The sequence below is a fragment of the Prinia subflava genome, chromosome 6 (assembly GCF_021018805.1).
Source record: "Prinia subflava isolate CZ2003 ecotype Zambia chromosome 6, Cam_Psub_1.2, whole genome shotgun sequence".
Lineage (NCBI taxonomy): Eukaryota > Metazoa > Chordata > Aves > Passeriformes > Cisticolidae > Prinia > Prinia subflava.
In genome coordinates, this window is record NC_086252.1 from 14,724,601 (window position 1) to 14,742,062 (window position 17,462).

The following is a 17,462-nucleotide window of genomic DNA, read 5'->3' on the forward strand; positions in this document are numbered from 1 at the left end:
TGCTTGAAAAAAAAGAGGAAGCACAGATCTAGGATCAATGCTACCTCCTAGCACAGGCAGCTCAACTTAGCAGTATGATTTCACAGTCCTTATCTTGAAGCAGACATGGGACACATTTTGTCTTTGCAAGCTGCTAGGCCATTAAAGTGTTTTTACAGTCTTTCAGTTTTTCATCTCCACAGCTGAGAAACAACTGCAAATTTACAACAGTAAGTTTTATCCTTTCACTGCCATATAACTGAGTGCCATATAAAACAATCTGAATGCAGCAGGAAGAACAAACCAACCACATCTGCAAATGCATCTGTTATGTCGTAAAACCAACTTCCAAAATTTCACTGTCACAACTTCATTTTTTAAGTGTGTTATTAGCCTGGAGGCTCAGAAAAGACAAAGGAATATAACCAAGTGTTCAAATACGTACTTCTCTTTCACAGTCTTAGCGTTCTTCTCATTTACCACACCTATGGGTTTGGACAGGTCCCTGAATACTGCAGGATTATTCAGGTCCAGCTCTTCTGAGGTGTAATCTCGTAAAATCCAGGGAAACTAAAAATAAAAGTTAAGTCAGACATCAGATAGAGATGCAAAATACATCTTTCAAAACAGAAAAAACACATATCTTTGGCAAAAATTTAAAAATTAACTTTTTAATTACCACAGGATACTGAGCAAGGTCATTGTAAGTTCGTCCTGCCATGGTGTTCAGCTGAATAAGGTAGTCAAAGTTGGATATTTCTCTATTCACCCATTTCTGAAAGACAAAAAAAGATAAAATGGAATTCACTATATCAAAGATATAATTATTGCAAATTACACATCTTGTCAGTATCTATCTGCCAGTGGATAGCACTGGCAAGTGAAAAGCATAAAAATTGTATGCAAGTCCAGATTCAATTTCTCATAATAAAGTTTATTTTCCCTTTGATTCAGTGATTGTGCTATCTGTATTTCATTGAAATCAGGTCCTGATTGGTGACAGTACTGTTTCAAATACAGAACAGCAGACCATAAACAGCCTTGGTAAAAAGGAAAAGAAAAACAGGAAATAAGAGAAATAAAAAGAAGGCAAGCACACGGGTACTGATAAAAAGGAGAACAGAATTTGAAATCTATTAGAGGGCTAAGATCAAAATTTTTAAATTATTCTCCCACTGTAACCTGTAACAGTACAGGTTAACAATCTGTACACCAAATTGTCTGTGCACCTTTGGTTGCTCCATTATTATATTCTAAACCAAAGAACACAGCTGTGTTCAGAAGGGTTCAGTATTTGTCGGTAGAGTGATGGGAGATGTGTCATGACAGATGATATTTTCTCTAAATATACAACTCTGTAGTTTTCATTGTTAGGAAAACAAAGAACAGTCAAAGTATTTCCAATACTTTAAAGTTATTTGTAAAGCTTCCTCCCTCAGAGAAAACAATTTTGGCACGAAAGATGGAAGATAAAAATACATTTACCATACTTAAAAATTTATCTGTGTTCATGGTAATGCAGACATTTTGACATTTTCCTTTTTTACCAATATTACTAATTCCCAATTAATCTTCATGTGGGTTTTGCTGAAAACTCCACTATTAAAAGATAGCAGGAAAAATTTCTTTGCACATCTAGTGAAAGAAGTTTCAAAACAGCTCTTAAGATCATAGACTAAAACCAGAAGCAAATCTGTCACATTTTATATTCATGTTAAAATGCCTGTCAATCACATCAACAGAGCCCGGCTGTACCCATTTATCTGACTGCAAACAAAAATCAAACCATCCTAAAAATATGCACACGAAAGTTCAGGGCCAGGCTGAGGGTACAGAAGTTGGCAGCTGCCATCTAAACACGGGAGGACTCCTTCAAAAAGCAGAGGAATTCTTTAGAGCATTTAGCTGAGGTCTCGTACCTGCATCAAACCTGATGCTTTGAAAAGCTCCTGTGGGGATCTGGTCCCAGAAATGTTTGGAGAGCGCAGTGACAATATCCGACTGTACACTTTGTTTCGTACCTGTTAGAACACAGCACTAATGAAACAATGTTCTGGAGACTGAAGCTGACAATTATGCAACTTATCTGCTAATTAAAATGTGAAATAAATAGGACATAGTTACACTACAAGTACTTCAATCTCCTGCTGTTTAAAACATTTGGACATGGATGGATGTGACATCCTTCACATCAAGACCAAACCACACAACATTTTTTAAGAGCTGTTCATTAAACTGACCTATTAGTATGTAACTCACCCTAAGTTCTGAAATTTATCTTAGTCCCTCATAAAAAGGATCACTGATATTGCCCAGAGGGGGAAAAATGTTCACTACTCCTTAACCATGGAATATCAATGATTTCCAATGCTGTTCTAAAAAAGAAAGTCTCCTTTGATTTGTAATTAATTTGTTCAATCTTTAAAAAGATGGGCTTCAAAGCATTTCAATTACTACTGATGTGATTTTAGATAAACAATCATTCTGTGTAACTGAAAGAGAGAGGGAAATGGACAATCTTGTTTTATCTATCTGTCCACAATTAACCAGTTTCTAGATGCCAGACTGCAGTCTGGTTTTGTATGATGACTTTGTAAAAACAGAACTTTTGTCTTAATGTTACAGTACTAAGAAAGGCACCAGACTCAAATACAATCATTGATCTTAAACTTAGCCTTGTGCTTATTATATAAATCCATGAAACTCAGGAAACCCATACCTCCTTATTGAAGTTGAGGAAATAGTTGGTTTGATCCGTGAGGAAGATCTCCAAAGCTGACCTCCTCAGGTTGTACCGACGCAAATGGATCTCTCGAATTTGAGAAAGGTGCCACTTGAAATCAAAACCTACCCCTAGGAGGAACACTCTGTTTATTGAGTTGAAATATATAAGAAAAAATCCCTTTTCATATAGACACAGTGCAGTCAGCTCCAATCACCTCAGAGTTATTCCTAGAAAAGGAAAGTCTTACAGCTGACTTCATTAGCCATCTTGCTAGGAAAATATTAACTTCAGATATTGCTGTGCTGAAAGAGATGAAGCAAGAAATACCTGATGGAATGTATAATTTGCTTTTGCTTTCTGATTAAAGGCATAAACGTATTCTGTTGACAAAAAGTATAAACCAACCCCTTTGCTTCCTTAAACAGGCTCAAACAAACTTTTATGTTTGGATTTCCCAAAGGCTGAACATTTTGATATACTGATTTGGAAAATTTTGCTATTGTTTGTCCAACATTTCATTTCAGTGTTTTCATAGCCAGCTGTGTATGTTCTGTTGAAGTTCCCTAAATTAATACAGATGATTAATGCTTACATACTACTACTACTTTTTAATCAATGCATGAGTAAAACATTATTTGTCAGGGAGAACAGTGAGGTGCCATTTACAAACCAAATTAGAGGTAGTAATTTTTTTTAGTCAGCAGGTTTTTTAGTAAGTTATTTTTAAGAAATACTAAGAATAGTTAATCAATTTACCAGCTCAGAAAGGACAGTTCCAGAGTCTTGATTCTGAAGGAGTCAGTCAGCCACTAACCATCAAGTGCAATATTAATTTTAAGTACAGCACAGCTTGTCTCTTTACAATTATTTTGACACTCGTTCTCAAAAGATAAACTCAGCATACTAAAAGCAGAATGCTGAACTACACTGGAAATCAAGAGGTACTGATCATGCTTACCTTCCTCTTTCTCAATGCTACCATCAAAGAAATAGATGTGCTGGGTAGTCACCTCCAGCCTGCCCGGTATCACGTCAATTACTGTAATGAGTTCACAGTCTTCAGACAATATTAACTTTTCTTTCTGACTTTCCTCATCCTTCTCATCCCTGCAAAAACACCACTAAGTGTTACAGGGTTGGGTAGATTATATTGTTGCATAGGTCCTTGGAAAGAGCACAGTTCAGAAAAGAATCAAATTTGAATGGCATTAAAACTGCAACATACACAATTATATAAAGCTGCTTTCACCAGCAGTCTTGGATGTTTCAGACTAGACCACAAACATCATTTCATAGCACCACTCTCAGTCTTGATATTTTGAGTCTCAGGCACAATGGACTTGACTTCATCTGAAGTACAAAAACATCAGGCTGCATTTCCCTTTCTTATTTAATTGTTAGGTGCTTAAGTTCTCCGTCCCAGAGCAGAGCTGGGTTCCAGTTCATGTGACTAAAGTTACCTTCAGGGTTATTTTTCTATAATCTACAAAATGTATCAGTACCACTCAGACTGCCAACTCTCTACTGGACTTACATAGCACAGACACACACAGATCCAGGCACAGCATGACATGTCCAATTACTGAAGCACAGCATTTGCTATCCTCCCTCAACTCTCCTTTCCCTGCTCTCTATCCTGCTCTGTTTTCTGGTCACAGTCACACAGGTGATGTGAAGGAAGCACAGCAGGCCTTCCCTCCAAATGCCCTTAAACACAAGGCATTCTCCACAACCACAGAGACTTTCCTGCTGTGCAGCTGGCAGTGAATGACCATGAGAACTGTGGACAAGAGGCAGCTCCAGTCTGCTCCATGCTCTTACAGGGCAGATTGCCTCTTGAGAATTACACTCAATACACACAGAAACAAAGCCTCAACAGTTCTGCAGCTCCAGCCCACCTGTGAGCAGCGAATCACTAATGGATTCACAAACATCTGCTCTGCCTTCTCTTCCCTGGGGCTTTTCTTGTCTCAGTGGTGACAATAATCAATCCAACAGTAACTTTGCTGGTCAAAAGTGCTGGATTGAATTGTTAAGGCCAGGCAAAGGAAGAAGTAAACCCTGGATGCTATTCAATACCCAAAGTTGTTTCTCACTCCTTATCCCTAGCACAGGAACAAATGACAATTGTTTATCCTATTCTACTTACAAATTGGAGCTGGCTGCTGTGTCTTCTTCTGGGAGTTCCAGAACATCATCTTCCAAATCACTCACTTTCACCTGCTTCACCACCTCCAGAAGCAGAGACTCACTGGAGGGCTGTGTCTGGTGCACACCTAGCATAAATACACATAACAGCTCAGAACTTTCTGCTGCAATACTTTTAGAAATCTAACCTACCACGCCTGTCTTCTGCAGCTGGATGTTGGTTTTAACCAAGTAAGAAGCAACCAGGCCTCTTAAATATTTTTGTGGTTAAGCAGAACACTAAAAACAGTCCTTGAGCTACACTGAAAATTATGACAGTAGAAAGGGAACACAACATCTAAGAAAAATTTAACTGGAATTCTGATGTGGACACTTACAATAAAATATTTTGCAATGTTTTTCCAGACACTGCTAAAGCATGCAGATTTAAAAGAAATGCACTGCATTTGCTTTTTGGTTATGTGGGTTTACAAGAGCGTTTTGGGTTGTTTGTGGGTTTTTGTTGGTTTTTTTTTTTTTTTTCTTTTGCTTGACCCTTGATATCCAATACACTCTGAACTTAACAGTTGCACCCCTGACTCAGCTGTTTGGCACACTTCTGAAACAAAGCACTTCATACCTACACATTTTAGTCACAAATTCTAAAAGGCTTTGAACAAACACTGCTTACTCTGATCTTATTTCTTGAAGAAATAATCTCATGCAAGAAAGTTGTATGACTTCTTATTTTAAAACAAAGGAGTTAACTTTCATTTATTGCGCAACAACCCCCCACATTTCAATGAACCAGGGCAAAAGAATTCTACTCTGTAGGAAGATGCTGTTTCAGGTCAAAGACCTACTCTCATATTATAGATTTTTACTACAGATGAAATAAAGAAAAAATCAAGATTTAAGTATCTAGCATATACTGCTTATTAAACACAAAGAGCAAAGTGGGTATCTTTCTTTGGTAAGAACTCAAGTGAGATAGCAAATACAACTTTACCTAAATTATCTCTCAGGTCACTAGCATCCTGATGAGAGTTGAAGTTGTAATTCTGCACTAGTTTTAGTCTCATACGTGAAAAATTTTCCACATTTGAAAGTTTCCAGTGAACAGGACGCTGTTTCCTAGGAAAACAAGAATATTCGTAAAAACAATTTGAATAAAGAGCTACAGGTATGAACTGATTACAGAAGAGTGCATATGTAGAAAAATACTGGTCATCCACTTGTTCACTGTAAAAAATAAAAGATTAAAATGCAGTTTATTGCTTTTGTTTCACATTGCAACTCTGATCATCACTCTTTATTTTGTAAACAGTGTTTATTTTCACAGAATTAGCAAGGTTGGAAGAGATGTTCAAGATCATCAAGTCTAACCGGCAACCTACCACCACCACAATCACCCCAAAATCACTTTCTAATAAGAACCTTCCCTGACACAACTTGAGGCCCTTTTCTCTTGTCCTGTCCCTCGAGACTGTACACCTCCAGCATGGTTATTGCAGTCAATCTGACCTGCTCTCAACCACATGAAACACTCGAGTGAGCAAATTCAAGTCCCACACACAGTTTAGGAACTGCAGTCTCACCTGTCAGCCCAAGGCCCGCGCTCAGAGAACAGGTAGAGCTGGGCTGCCCTCCACTGTCTCAGCGTGGCTGTGTGCTGACTGCTGAGCTGCTTCAGCATGCTGTTGTACCGCAGGTTCTCCTGCCGAGCCTTCCTGCCGAACGGCTCCACAAAGTGCTCCTGAAAGACCATGGCAAACACATCCAGCACTGAATTAACTCTGACCTCGGGAAACAGTTTTCTAAGAATTCTCACAAAACAAGGAGAAATGGAAAAGGTTTAGCGATAAAACATTCTGAAATTTTAAGGTAATACTTAGGAGAGAAATTTTTAAAAGCTTAGATCTAGAAGAAATAGTGCCAGACTTTGATCTAAAGATGTGGAGAAAGCATTAGCAATGCTGAGTCCACACTAAAGCAATTTTTCATCATGAGAAAAGCAGTCAGTATTAGAAATCCTACAATAATAGGTAGGATTTTTCTTAAATTATGGTATTCTAGAATGTGACTCTCATTGTACTTCTCCTTTAGCTACTTGAATAAAATAAACCTACATGTTTTGTTATTAAGAAAGCAAAGAGAAGTAATTTCACTATGGTACTTCCTGTAATTACCAGTTAGCTCCAATGCTGAAACTCAATCTGGACCTTATGTAGAAAGGTCAGTACCGAAGAAATTTTTCCACACATTAAATAAGAACTGTTCACTGTTTTAAGTGTTTTAATTATACTGAAATAGGGTTAAGGAAAAAACCCAAACAAACAGCTCATAATGGAAAACAGGTTTTAATAATTCAAAACACAAATCAGAGTAAAAGAGGATGCAGCTTATGGCTGAGCACATTTCTATCTTGCTGAATGAAAAGGAAGGCCTACTGTACTGAATAACTTGAATTGCACATAAGACTCTTTAATAGACAGAGCAGAAATAGAAAGCATATCCTAGAAGTGCATATAGACCCACTGCCCATAAAATCTTAACACAATTAACCTGCTTACAATTACTTGAACTGGATCATCCTGAAATTCATTTTCTCCACCTTTTAGAAGGTAACTCTTGAGAATGTTCCTTTAAGAGAACCTTGCACTAACTGAAAACCTTACCTGAAATTTAAGCTTACTTTCTCCTCTTTCCCGGTCTCGCTTGTGCATGTTCACCATAAATGCTTCATAACAATCTTTCCAATAAAGTGCCATCTGCTCATTATCATGTCTGAATGAACTCTCTTCATATTGCTTCATATTTGGAATAATCTGGTTCCACCAAAGCAAAATAAAAAGTACCATATGATTTCTGAATGGGTCCCTCTGCTTTAACGGCTGAAAAGAGGGAGGAAATGATACAAAAAGAATTTACTACTTACATATTTGTCGATATAAACTTGCCACTCATCAGATCTGCAGTATTCTTGGAAGTCCTCAAAGAAAGACGGGCTACCATTGGTAGGAGGCAATGAAGGAAGGTGCAGGTTCATAAAGAGAAGTTCATAAATCTTGGATACCAGTGTCCGAACAAGGGGAATCAAAAATGAGTAAGTTTCTGTCTTCTCTTCAATCGACCTACTCAAAATGCCTTCCAGCTTCCCCAGGAGGTAGCACGCTTCAGGCTGGCTCTCAATTACTTTGGTCTGAAGGAGGGTGTTCAGCTTGGCTGCTGCCATGGCACAGACCTACAAAAACAAACAGCAAAAAAAGAGCACCCATCTTTTTCCTGCCACTCCTGCCTGCATCCTCCCATCCTCAAAGAGAAGCCCTCCACCTCTCCCTTGTGCTCTGGAGGTGCACAGAGACCTACAAGACTGTAGGGCAAACCTGCAAAAGGTAAGAACCAATAAAACATCTTCCCAGCAGAAGGATGAGGGGCTGCCACTGGTCTGCTCACTGGGATGAGCAGCTCTGCCATAAACCACAACAGTGACAGCAAGCATGCCCTTAAAACTCGAGTACCACTTGGAAGAATTTGCAACAAACCTGTAAGTTGTCCTGTGCAATGAATCCAAGGAGCAGCTGCACTTGCACCTGTGAAAGTCTAATTGCTTCGAGGCCAGCAGAGTACCAGACTGACAGGCTATCCATGAGAGTCACTAGTTCTTCCAAGAGCTATTACAGAAATAGAAAATTTGTATAAAATTCAAATAAATACAATAAATTGAAATAAAAGTAACAGTAACTATTTTAGCTGGAAACTCAATTTCAAAGACCTGAAGAAGAGGCTGTGTTCACATTTGTAACTTAACCAAACCCAGAAAATCATCCCAGAACACTGCAGTTAAACCAGGATTTTAAAGAAATTCCTGACAACAAAAATCTACCTAACCCATGTTAAGTCAAGTATCTCCCCTAAGTAAGGCATATAGATATATATGTGTGTGTGTGTGTACAGAGAGAATATATATGCTTATTGTTTTTCCTATAAATTAACTCCAATAAATGCCATATCCTTAGAAAATTTAAAAGGTTGCACTCTAGGAAGCACTTCTTTCTGTCAGTATTTAGACAGCAAAAGTGATACAAGCCTTGTGAAAGGTGGGCATTCCCAAGGCAAATGGCACATTTCGCTATCCAGATGTGTTTGTTTAAAACTAATACCCCTAATAACAAATTACTCAAATGTAAAATCATTCTGACTGCAATATCCCATTTAGGATATTACAGTGCTTCAAATTCTCCTGGGGCACAATGGAAGATAATTTATGACAGTACTGCTATTTTCAATCCAGAATTGGCAACAAGCACAACTCTCATCGCTCCAAAGTTCAGCTCTCATTTCTAATTAGGTTTCCCAACAGAAGGCAAGGCTTTTAACAAGAAGAAACTTTTCAAAATAAGCAATTGAAAGCTTTAAACTATGTTTACTTATAAGCAGGCATTTTGGAGAACAGCACAGGAGTTACTGTGTTAATGACTCTTGACAACACATTTTTTTCTTAAAGAAAGTAGCCTTAAAATTTTTTTTAAGGATTTCTAGTGAAATAATTATGGTTTCCAAATAATCTTTCTCTCCTTTTGCTTAGAAAAACTGAAAAGCAATTTCAGCTCAGACTGTGAAGGAAGCATGACCAGTGCCAAAGATTACATAGATGTTGAGATAAATTATATGTGTTGCAACTCCTGTATGGGTCAAAACCTAAGAGTGACATTTCCCAGCTTGCAAACAAGCGCAGAATTTTGGCTGGTCTTTCATTCAGGATGCTCAGAGAGTCATAAATGCTGAATAAATAGTGCAAGGTCTGCTTAGGCTACAACTGCTGCTGTTTCACTAGCTTTTACATTTTCTAAATATTTCTCCCATCTGAAGAAGCCTGGATTCTCAGTAGAGTACCACTTACATGCCTATTTAATTTGCAAAATTAACCATGTTCCCTGTGGTAAATATTCACATTTTTATTCATGAAGGGGCACTGTAATCCATTCTACTATAAATCCTTCCTCTGTAATATGTGTGGTTTAAAAACATCTGACTAGAAGGGTGACAGTGTCCACACCAAGCACCTTCTTGTTACCATTTCAGCCCATATACAGTATTCCACTATGCAGTTACTGTACCTTCTCTGTCCATAAATTTGAATTAATCAGTCCTTCTGCCTGCAGGAAACCTTGTACAATTAGCAAGAGCTTGAAGGCATTTTCAGCATGTGTAGGGAGAGCTTTTGAATCTCTGTTATCAGTGACTGACCATTCCAACATCTTCTCCAGCAAGCTGCAAGGAAAACAAAATCCCAAAATAAGTATTACATGTTCTAAGTGTAAGTGGCTTTTGAAAAATCCAATTAAGTATTTAATTCAATCTCTTACTCTGCAGTTATGTAACTGCCATCTTCCTGATAAGCCAATGAGATAAAAGCGATTGAAAGGCTCATGAAAACAATGATAGTTTTAAAACCTTCTGGCCAAAAGACATTCCTAAATAGGTACTGGAATATATTTCTGACAGTATGTGAAGAGACAGCAGAGAAAAGTGCATCTTGTTGGGAAGCACCCACCCCTCCCCAGCTTCACTCATGCCCCTCACTTCTGTTCATCCTCCAAAGGGATGGACTGTACACTCACTTGAGTTTTATTTCATCAGAAGGCCGCAGCAACTCGTTGGACATCCCCAGTTTGGTGAGAGCAGAGAACACCTGTCCTCTCTCAATCCAAGCATCGTCATCAGATCTTTCAATACCTTTCCACATTATACACAGCAGGATGTCTGTAAGTAACTGTATGAGTTCATTATCGCTCCCCTACAAAAAAAGTGAAATATTTAAAGTCCTTCTAGTACCAAAAAACCTTTAAAACATTTCTTATTCATCACAGCCCCGATGCTTTCCTGTTTCAACATTTGAAACTGCAGTCTGAAGCCCAATTGAAAAGCTCACGAAAACACAAATACAAGAGATTGGGGCTTGCTTGTACAATGTAAAACAAGCTGACTTTAGCCACCCTTGATTTTTTCACAGCATGTCTGCTCCATGCATCCTCTGCATGATAAAGGATGTTTAAATATAGAAGGGGAGAAGAGTTTGCAGGAGGGTTTTTTGTGGTTTCCTGTGGCTGGGAGGGGAAGTTGGTTCTATTTTGGTTGGTTGTATTTTTTAAATACCAAAGCTATCCCAACTGGACAATCAAAAACCAAGACACATTACAAAAGGAAGTACCCCATTCACTATAAAAGAGCCATATTGTTCACCTTTCTGTCGGATGATAGGAGGGACAAAAAAGGTAATAATTATTCATTAAAGAACCAAAAGAAATTTGCAACAGTTGGAGAAACCAGTCACATAGTTACTTACTCCTTGGTTTTCAAATAGAGAAAGCTCAGCAGTGAAGCCGACATCGTTTGTAACCCCCAGCTCTTTGTCAGGCTGTCCAGAGAAGGGCTTTGTGCTCTCTGTGGGTGAGGGAGTGCTGGGCTGGCTGTCTGTCATCTGATTCCCAACATCAGCCAGCTCGTAAGAGTCAACACTGGACAGATCTAAACTCAAATGTGAAGGATTGCTGTGCCACAATTCTCGGCCTTCCGAACTAAACGACATTTCTGCTGTCGATGCATCTTCCAGTGGCATAACAGAGAAATGGGCAGGGACATCCAGGGATTTGTTGTCTTCTAAACTCCACTGATCAAACAGACCGTTCACTGATGCAAAGCTGCCAGCTTTCTCTCTCTCTGTCTTATCAGCTTGATGTTTCTGAAGCTCCTCAGTAGGAGGCTTTTTTTCCTCTTCCCTGGAGGAATCAGTCCGGTTCTCCTTAAAGCCAATGCGGACCTCTGAGTTTTCTTTCAGGAACAGTCTAACCAAAGTGTCCTGCCAGCCCAGCTGCTGAGAAATCTGTTGTGCTGCATCCAATTGGGTATGCAAAAGGTGCAAAATCTAAGGATAGAAGATATCCCATATCTACACATTAATTTTAGCTTGTAACTGCATCCATCTGGCTTTTCAATTAAACATTTCACAATCTTACAACTTCTTTACTTTTCTTACAACCTTATATAAAGAGCCATAATCAGCTAATAATAAGCAAACCAGTCACAAAGTAATTTTTCCTCCTAAAAATATGTATTTGAGAAAAAAGAAAAAAAAAGTAAAAAATTCTCGGGAGTACGGGAGAAAAGAAGCTTCCAAAGCATATTGGTAAGTTGCTGTATTTCAGCAACTCTTCTGCAACAATTCCTTCAAAAGCCATTTATTTCAATGAATAATCTCATTCACCCACAATCTAAAAAAAAATTCTCAAATAGAAAATATGCTTGATTAGGAACTATTAAATATATAAAATTAATAAAATTGCTGTATTAATAGTTTACTGATAGTGTACATTATAGTTTCATGTCTTCATTTTAGGAAACCTGAATAGACTATATAGTGTCTCACAGCTACATTCAGTACTAATTCCAGTGATAGAAGCCTTAAGAAAACTCAGTAATTCAAGGAGCCTACTATCTTAAACCTGTAGAGAATACAAGCTATTTGAGAATTGTGATAGAGGCTTCACCTTTTGTTTTGGCTTTTAAAAGTACTTGAGCACACAAAATTCAACAGTAAGTGACAGATAGGTTTAATTTTTAAAATAAATCAAAGCTAAAGAAAACCGTAATAACAAATACCGCCACTGTGTTTTAAAGAAATATCTTAGTTACCACACTGTACAGTTTATAGGCTTGAAGGACAGTATTCCAGTTCTAAAGAAGACAACTAACCTTTCTACAGATAATCACTCTCATGTTTATATCTGATCTATGAGCCAGATACACTACAGCTAGGAGATCTTTGTAATTCACAGCAGGATCTGTAGGGAGGAAAGAAAAAAGCCACCATAAACAATATCACACAAGAGAGTGTAATACATAAATATTTCAAAAATGTCTTGGGAAGTTATGACTGCATCCATGGATAGTAAAAGGAACAAACTTAAGGGAACTAGGAAAATGTTAGCTGTGACTAATGGGAACTTTGATTAGAACAGCTCTACAAGTAACATCTCTGGCTTTCCTCAGCAAAAACCAGGAATGTTTGCCTCTGAGCAGCAAAAGTGTACTAATGTCAGACACAGCATTTGCCAATTACCTGCATACAGAACTTGGTTAAGAAGGTTTTTAATAAGAGAAACAGTAACTGGTGATTCATTCAGAAGGAGCCCCAGCCCAGAGTATCCCACTTCTCTGAGTCTCATGCGGTGCTTGCTCCGTTCATAAACTTTGGTGCATTTCAGCATCTCCTCCACAATCTGTAAGGAAAAGTAGACATAAACACAAATTGAACACAAAAAAGCATCCAGATCTCTCAAACCTGTGTATGATGTAACATGCTAGTCCACAGTTTTTAAAGTTTATTTGGTAAACTAACTCAAACAACATAGGTTGCTTTTCAAAGATCCCAATACTTTATTTTAAGAGAACACTAATTCCTTTGTGACAATGCCATCTAGCTAACATTAGAGAAAAGAGCAAATTTGGATGATTAGTATCTTTGTAATTACATACACTTCTGCCAGACCAATGAAAAACATAAATTTATGTTCAACTGATTAATTTAGGAGCATATAATTCAGTTCATTACCTTGAACACAAGTTCTCTAAGCCTGTCAGAGTATCTTTGATGCAATAACAGAGCATAAAGAATATCAGCATTCCCTGGTTCAAAGAGCAATAAAAAAAGCTGGTCTGGAGTTGGGCTGGAATGAAGTAGACTGAAGAGAACATCCAAAATTCCGCAGAGCTACAAAATTAAGACAACCAAATTAATCTCCAGTTCATTCAGATTTCATACTTTGTTTTAGGAACATTTTCTTGGTTTTTAAGTTTTACCTTTGCTGGTTAATAGACATTTTGTTGCTCAGTATTATTGCATTTAAATAATTTTAATACATTTTTTCTCTGTATAGAACACCTTATCAAATTAAGCAGACACAAAGCAAGTTTCAAGTGCTGCTGATGCTAAAAAATAGAAACTACATCACAGCTCCTGGTCAGTTGAAGGTCAATTAATTTGGTTTTGTAAACTAAGACAACTTTTCTAATGTCACATCCTTATCTTACCTACATCTAAACAGAACCACGCATCAGGTAACATTTTGCTTATGGTCATTTTCCTCTTTGCTCACCCTTCTCTTAAGTACACAAGGCAAGATCTCTAAATGCCAAGTTGCAAAACCAAAACATGTCCAGTTTAAACTATTAATTGATGCCATGTTGCATACCTGCTCCTCATCACTGGTGGCAGCTATGTATCCTACAATGCTCTGAATTTCTTCATGTGTTCCTCCTTTGCTCAGGAAATATTTGATCAGTCCATACAGGGATCTCCGTATTGTTCTCAGGTCATCAGGAGCCAAATCACTGTCTTTACAACCAGTCCTGCATGCCAACAGACCACAAAGCCAACCTAAGGAGGTTCTTCATGGCTCATTCATAGCAATTTGATGGTGCCAGTTTGGTAATTTTTCATCTACCCAGGCATCATGCACAAGACTTCAATTCTTACTGAACTCAAGTAACTGAATAGAAATAAGCAGATCAGACATTGCAAGTCTGTAAAAACCCTGAAATGCAGACTTGCAGGGATGTGGATTTGGGTAAGGATTGCAGGTTCCCACCTTCCATAGGAAACAGCAAAGTCTCTAGCCAATCTTCCTCAAGCACATAACTATATTCATAAGCAGGTATAAATCATCAGCACTGAAAGGTTAAAATTTTAAATTTCTGAAGAAGTCCTTCTTCAAATTCTACAAGAACTTAAAATGCTGAACTTTTTATAACGGTAATGATCTACGACCTTATTTGTATTGTTGAACATATGTCCTACAATTTTGTACTTTTAATTACTTTTACAAGCACTCCTAGCATCACTGACAAATGTTACATAATCTTAGCATAAAAATTCAAGGCAAGGAAAAGTACCAAGTCAAATGGGGAAAAAAAATTACTGCGATTTTGTAAATGAAATAAACCATCCAAATCCAAACTGCGGTTTTATTTACTTTCTCATTAGACTGATGGCAAAAAACCCCGAGAGCCACATACAAAAGGAGTCAGAAGCAATAAAACTCATACCCATAATAAATCCTGAGTGTGTCTAGGAGAAACTGCACACCATACTTCTTTCTGAAGAGTCTTCTACTGTCTTTGATGATTGTAGAAAGATACTGTATATGTCCTACAACATAAAGAGTTCTTTTAGAACCAAGATAAAGATTTGTGTCACGTGAGGAGTCCTGTGGCTTCACACAGTTGCCCAGGGCCAAGAGCTCACCGATTCTGAAGGGAAAGTCACCACTGTTCCAGATGCTGAAGTCAAAAAGTAAGTGGTGATACATCTGTTGCAAAAGCTGCATGTTCTTTTCTACTGAGACTTGTTCTATCAACAACTGCACAGCCATCAGGACATTCACATCCATTAAGATGCTTGGCACCTTGCAAAATAACAACAGGTGTTAGGACTCAAAATACCAAATGTCCTAATAAAAACTGATTTTTAAAAATGGAAGTTTGAATTTCTTTTATCTTCTACAGTCATGTCTGCTCCATTAAAACAATACAATAAACATAAAAGTAGTCTCATTTGAATAAGCAAACAGTATCTACATCAAAAAAAGCAGAACATGAAAAAAAGAAACATTGTATTTCACTTTGCAGTTAAAGACCAACTTCTCACACCTTTTTGCTTTCAGAAACACAGGAAAGAAAATACTTACTAAGGAGGCCTTTAAAGACCCTGGCATTCTGGCTATGCTTCAAAATAATCAGCACCTCGGCCACAAAATTCATTACTATAGGATGTTTGTCAAGTTTGCTCACCTTCTGCAACAAGGCTCCTAGGGTGGCAACTCCATGGGAGTGAATAAGATTTTCTTGATTAACATGATGTCCCTGAATGAAGTGTTTTATCATCAAGATGAAAGTTGCAACTATGTTCTTCTCCAGGCGTGCTTCTGCAGAACAGAACAGTAGCAAAAGTCTTATGGTTTATCATTGGATCACTGCACAAAAATAGAGAGGAAAAAGTAAAAGCACGTGTTTATATTCCTCGCTATTTCCTGAACTTCTCAACTCCTGTTCCTTAGCTGTAGACTGTCTTTAGGTTTTTCTCCTGTCATAGCCATTCCATGCCTCTCCAGAACAAAGTGATCCCAGTCCTCACTTCAGTTGCTTTATCCATGGCTGTAGGTCACAAACTTCTTTGTTACAATTTTTTGCATAGCCTGCAGTTATTTTCCTCTGCAGTTGCCAACTGACACTTTCTAACCATGGTATGCAAAAAATTAGAGACAGATAGAAGATCTATTTTTTACTTTACTCCACTATTTCATCTTTGAAACAAACAAACAAAAAGTAGTATTTTCCCTTGCAAGGGAACTCCTGATATTCAGTATCCATGTCGGGTATCTAGGAACAGAAAGAGCCTTTCAGCTTTACATAGATGCTCTGGAAAATATAGTACATAATAAACAGCCTTCTGTCATTCAGAAAAGGACTTGTAAAATCAAGCTTAAGACTTAGTTCACTTCACTTTCCTACCTGATGCCTTTGGGGATGAAAACACCACCCAGTCACCCTCTACAGGAGTTACTAGTTCTGGAGGCAGAGTTTCTCCTTCAGACTTCTCAGGTATCTGTCCCCCAAGAAAGCTGATCTGCTCCAGCAATGGAAACAGCACATTTATCCCACCAATGCAGTTTATCATATCCTGAATCAAGAGAACAGGCAGGAAAAACATCACCATAAATTAAATCCCTTCAACTGTAGCAAAAATTTACTCAGCATACAAGAGTACTCACAAACCAAATCAGAATGTCTCACAGGCCATTTACACATGGGCCATCCTGTCAGCTCTTGTTGTGAAAATACATTTTCTACATTTCCTTCCTTCTCCCCCCATATAAACACTGGAAACTAAAGGATAGAAAAATTTAGGAAGAATCTTCTGCTAAATATATTTGAAAAACAAGAAAAACATGTCTCTGATTCCTAAGTTACTTGCAGCAAGCAGTAGGAGAAGACTATAAGTTTATACCCATCTCTGCTTTAATCATCTTCCTGTAAGATTTCAACTCCAGACAGTTTAAAAATAATACAATTTTATTTTGCTCTTTAAAATAACTCTACACATATATCAATTCTAAGCCTCTCCTTAAAATTCAAGTCTCCTCAGTCCTCTTTTTTCCCCTCCTTCTCACAAGCAGAGATAGTACCAGACAGAACCTGGAGGTGTTTAAGGACAGACTGGATGTGGCACTTAGTGCCACAGTGTAGTTAACAGATGGTGTTTGGTCACAGGTTGGACTTGATGACCTCAGAGGACTTTTTCAATTTAATTGATTATGGATTCTGTTATTTAAACAATGCTTCTTGTGGTAAGGTAAAATATACTCAAATCACAAGATTTCTACAAGTGATTGACAACCACTTCAAATCAATCCAAAATCTCTGAGTAGCTTGCTAAGATACTCAGAGACACCCACTCATTTCCCCAGCTTAGCCCAGAGACAAACACTGTGGAATTCAAGTATCCTTTACTGGGCAAAGAGGACAAATGGAAGTATTTTAGAGCTATTCATATCATAGCAAAACTAAGAAG

The 17,462-nt window shown here is 37.8% G+C and overlaps 1 protein-coding gene and 1 long non-coding RNA gene across 4 annotated transcripts in view; one reads left to right on the forward strand and one right to left on the reverse strand.

Annotated features, from left to right (window-relative positions):
• The window catches only part of NBEAL1 (neurobeachin like 1), a 74,484-nt gene that overhangs the window by 17,379 nt on the left and 39,643 nt on the right, over window positions 1-17,462 (reverse strand). For all 3 annotated transcript variants that reach the window (XM_063400384.1, XM_063400383.1, XM_063400385.1), the window contains 22 exons: window positions 16,403-16,571; window positions 15,683-15,816; window positions 15,138-15,297; window positions 14,939-15,041; window positions 14,086-14,242; window positions 13,446-13,604; window positions 12,954-13,113; window positions 12,587-12,675; window positions 11,181-11,759; window positions 10,456-10,631; window positions 9,952-10,105; window positions 8,377-8,505; window positions 7,770-8,075; window positions 7,510-7,659; window positions 6,430-6,587; window positions 5,841-5,965; window positions 4,854-4,980; window positions 3,663-3,811; window positions 2,699-2,832; window positions 1,899-2,000; window positions 659-754; window positions 425-549 (listed from right to left, as the gene is read on the reverse strand). In XM_063400384.1, the coding sequence (XP_063256454.1) occupies window positions 425-549; window positions 659-754; window positions 1,899-2,000; window positions 2,699-2,832; window positions 3,663-3,811; window positions 4,854-4,980; window positions 5,841-5,965; window positions 6,430-6,587; window positions 7,510-7,659; window positions 7,770-8,075; window positions 8,377-8,505; window positions 9,952-10,105; window positions 10,456-10,631; window positions 11,181-11,759; window positions 12,587-12,675; window positions 12,954-13,113; window positions 13,446-13,604; window positions 14,086-14,242; window positions 14,939-15,041; window positions 15,138-15,297; window positions 15,683-15,816; window positions 16,403-16,571 (3,641 nt within the window). The remainder of the gene's footprint in view (window positions 1-424; window positions 550-658; window positions 755-1,898; window positions 2,001-2,698; window positions 2,833-3,662; window positions 3,812-4,853; window positions 4,981-5,840; window positions 5,966-6,429; window positions 6,588-7,509; window positions 7,660-7,769; window positions 8,076-8,376; window positions 8,506-9,951; window positions 10,106-10,455; window positions 10,632-11,180; window positions 11,760-12,586; window positions 12,676-12,953; window positions 13,114-13,445; window positions 13,605-14,085; window positions 14,243-14,938; window positions 15,042-15,137; window positions 15,298-15,682; window positions 15,817-16,402; window positions 16,572-17,462) is intronic.
• On the forward strand, window positions 8,087-11,170 carry LOC134552080 (uncharacterized). The gene is made up of 3 exons (XR_010080760.1): window positions 8,087-8,226; window positions 10,475-10,599; window positions 10,705-11,170. It is a non-coding gene; the product is annotated as an uncharacterized LOC134552080 (long non-coding RNA).